At 41.0% G+C, this 3,040-nt stretch overlaps 1 protein-coding gene across 1 annotated transcript; it reads left to right on the forward strand.

Moving 5' to 3' along the window:
• Nucleotides 1–1,273: 1,273 nt before the first annotated feature.
• LOC128559219 (serine/threonine-protein kinase fray2-like) lies at nucleotides 1,274–2,617 on the forward strand. Its single transcript, XM_053550435.1, has one exon. It carries the CDS (start codon nucleotides 1,274–1,276, stop codon nucleotides 2,615–2,617), a length of 1,344 nt encoding a protein of 447 aa, XP_053406410.1.
• Nucleotides 2,618–3,040: the final 423 nt, after the last annotated feature.

The following is a 3,040-nucleotide window of genomic DNA, read 5'->3' on the forward strand; positions in this document are numbered from 1 at the left end:
GCAGATTGGTTCACTAAATGGACAGAATGTGTCCCTATTCCAAATATGGAAGCAAAAACGGTTGCCAGTGCCTTACGAGATAACTTTATATGTAGGTTTGGTGCACCTCTACAAATATACACCGACCAAGGCAGATGTTTTGAATCCAAGTTAATGGGAGACCTGTGCGACCTGATGGGCATTGAAAAGACGCATGCAACATCGATGAGACCGCAGGCAAATGGATTGGTAGAGAGATTCAACAGGACACTTATATTTATGTTGAAAGCTTACTGCAAGACAAACCAAGACAAATGGGACATCTATCTTCAGCAAGTTATGATGGCCTACCGTTCTTCAATTCATAGCAGCACTAAACTGACTCCAAATAAAATGGTGTTTGGCCGTGAGGTTGTACTACCAATGCAAGCGGTGATAGGTCGCCCAGTAGAGGATGAACATAGTTCGGCTAATGATGATTATGTTATTGATTTACAGGATAAATTGCATAAATGTCACGAGATAGCACGTGATAATCTCCATGCCGCATCTGCTTACCAGAAAAAGTATTATGACAGTAACTGCAAAAGAAAGCTGTATCAACCCGGACAACTTGCCTGGTTACATGATCCATCTCGAAAAGTTGGTATAAGCTCAAAATTAGTCAACAAATGGAAAGGACCATACTTGGTTACGAAAGTGATAGATGACCTGGTCTGTCTGATAAAGCGGACGCAGAGAGATAAACCTAAGGCTTACCATGTAGATCGGCTATATCCTTATAAAGGGAATAAAATACCCAACTGGGTGGTAAAAGAAACGAGACCCAAGCAGTAAAATGCAGTTGTCTTTATTTATGAAGCACATGTACATTTATATAATTGCAGAACAATTGTATCTTTAAGACTAAATAAATAAATAATGTATAAATAAACTATGTAAAAAGAATTGTGAATATACATAATAAAAATGTGTATAAAACAGCTGTATAAATAAACTTCATGGAAAAAAAACACGAAGTGCATGCATGTGCATAAACGTAATAAGTATGTGTATGAAACAGTTGTATAAATAAACAGTGAAAGTTTCAACAAGTATTGCACTTTTTGTTAGATTCATTCCGGAACGTCGCGAACGGCAGACACGATAATAGAACGGATCGTGAATTCATTTTTTTACATAACGGCATCAATGTACACTTACTAAGACGCCTATGATAACTGATGTCTGACCTTTAATTTACGGTATGCCATAAATTTATATATTTCAGGAGAAATGTCAGCTTTGTGAGGCAATGTTTCCAACCCAGGCTTTGCTACACTCGCATCTTATATCTTCTGCTCACAGGAGGTTGACAGTTTTATGCCCATGGTGTGTAGGCAGAGAAAAGACATTTACAAGAATTCATGACTTAGAGGTCCATGTCAGGACCACACATACATCTGTAGTTGTCACAAAGGACAAATTTACAAGGGCCAATGGATTCTACCTTGCAAAGCATCCAAAGGATTACGCGAGGATTGTGGACAAAATAGGGCCTTATAATTCAGATGTTGCACGTGAGGCGAGAAACGCGGTTAGGACATGGGCTGAGAGCTTTGATGATAGTCAAGTTAGAGCTGATAAGTGGAATACAGGATGGAAAGCTGGAGTAGAAATAGCTAGCAGTAAGGCTAAACCTAGTAAGAGTAGGAGTATTTCAAGGGAAAAATCCACAGGTGCAGATAGCCGAAGAGTTGTGGAGACACATGACAGGGATGATAATAGAAGAAGCAGAGACTTTGATAATGCTGAAAAGAGAGATGGGAGAAATGAAAGTCGGAAGTTTGATACTGAGAAGGGGAGAGATGAAGATCTGCGGAATGATAGTGAGCGCCGAGGGACAGATACCGGTAGAGATAGAGACCGAGAGATGAACATTAACAGAGACAGAGTGACGACTACCAATAGAGAAAGAGACAGAGGGACAGATACTAGTAGAGATAGAGATAGGGAGACGAACACGGAGAGAGATAGAGAGACAGACACCAGTAAAGAAAAACACAGGGAGATGAACACCAACAGAGAAAGAGACAGACTGACGAAGGATACCCACAAAGAAAGAGAAAGAGATGCAGATACAATTAGAGACAGAGATAGGGAGATGAACACCGACAAAGATAGAGTGACGAATACCAACAGAGAAAGAGATAGAGTGACGAATACCCACAAGGAAAGAGATAGAGAGAATGAAAGCCATAAAGATAAGGAAGCAGCAAGCAGTAGAAGCAGAGAGACAGATACCAGTAGAGATAAAGGGGCAGATAGCAGTACGGGCAAAGAGGCCAATACAGATGGAGATAAAGTGAAGAATACACGTAGAGAAAGAGATAGTGAGATAAATACATATACAGACAAAGACAAAGCTAAAAATACCAATAATAACAGAAAGACTGATACACATACGGAGAGAGAGCGAGAGACGAATACCAATAGGGACAGGACTGGCGATAAGGAGGGGGAGAATAGTAAGAAAAGAGATCGAAGTAATGCAGAAGAGCAAAGGAAAAGCAAACAGAGAAAGATTGACGAGGGGTTTGAGAACTATGTCGATAACATAGAATTAGGAGGAGGAGGCTGGAGTGCCATCATTTTCTAGCAGCGGAGGATCCTCGCCAACATCATCATCCTCGTCATCATGCTCCAACTCAACAACTATCTCCCAGCCAGGATTTGATAATGGCCTTAAAGCTAGAGCCCAGCGCATTCTGATGAAGGGGTTTATGCCTGTATGCCCACCTGCCAGGAGGGACTGGACAACTGTCGAAGAATTCAGTTTAGAGTCGATGGGGATCAAAGTAAATTGGCCTCCTGAAAATTGGAATAGAATGACCCCGGACCAGAAACTTATGTCACATGAATTTATTTCTATGTTCCTGGAGAAGACACTGGGAAATGGATTTCCGTTGCTCTCTAGGAGAGCACTGCTTGACAAGTATAATTTCATGGCATTGGAAGGAGAGGGAAGACCACAAGAGGAGGCAGATTCTGGTGACAAGACCGATGCAAAGATTAGATACTA

Source organism: Mercenaria mercenaria, chromosome 9 (genome assembly GCF_021730395.1).
Source record: "Mercenaria mercenaria strain notata chromosome 9, MADL_Memer_1, whole genome shotgun sequence".
NCBI classification, from domain to species: Eukaryota; Metazoa; Mollusca; class Bivalvia; order Venerida; family Veneridae; genus Mercenaria; species Mercenaria mercenaria.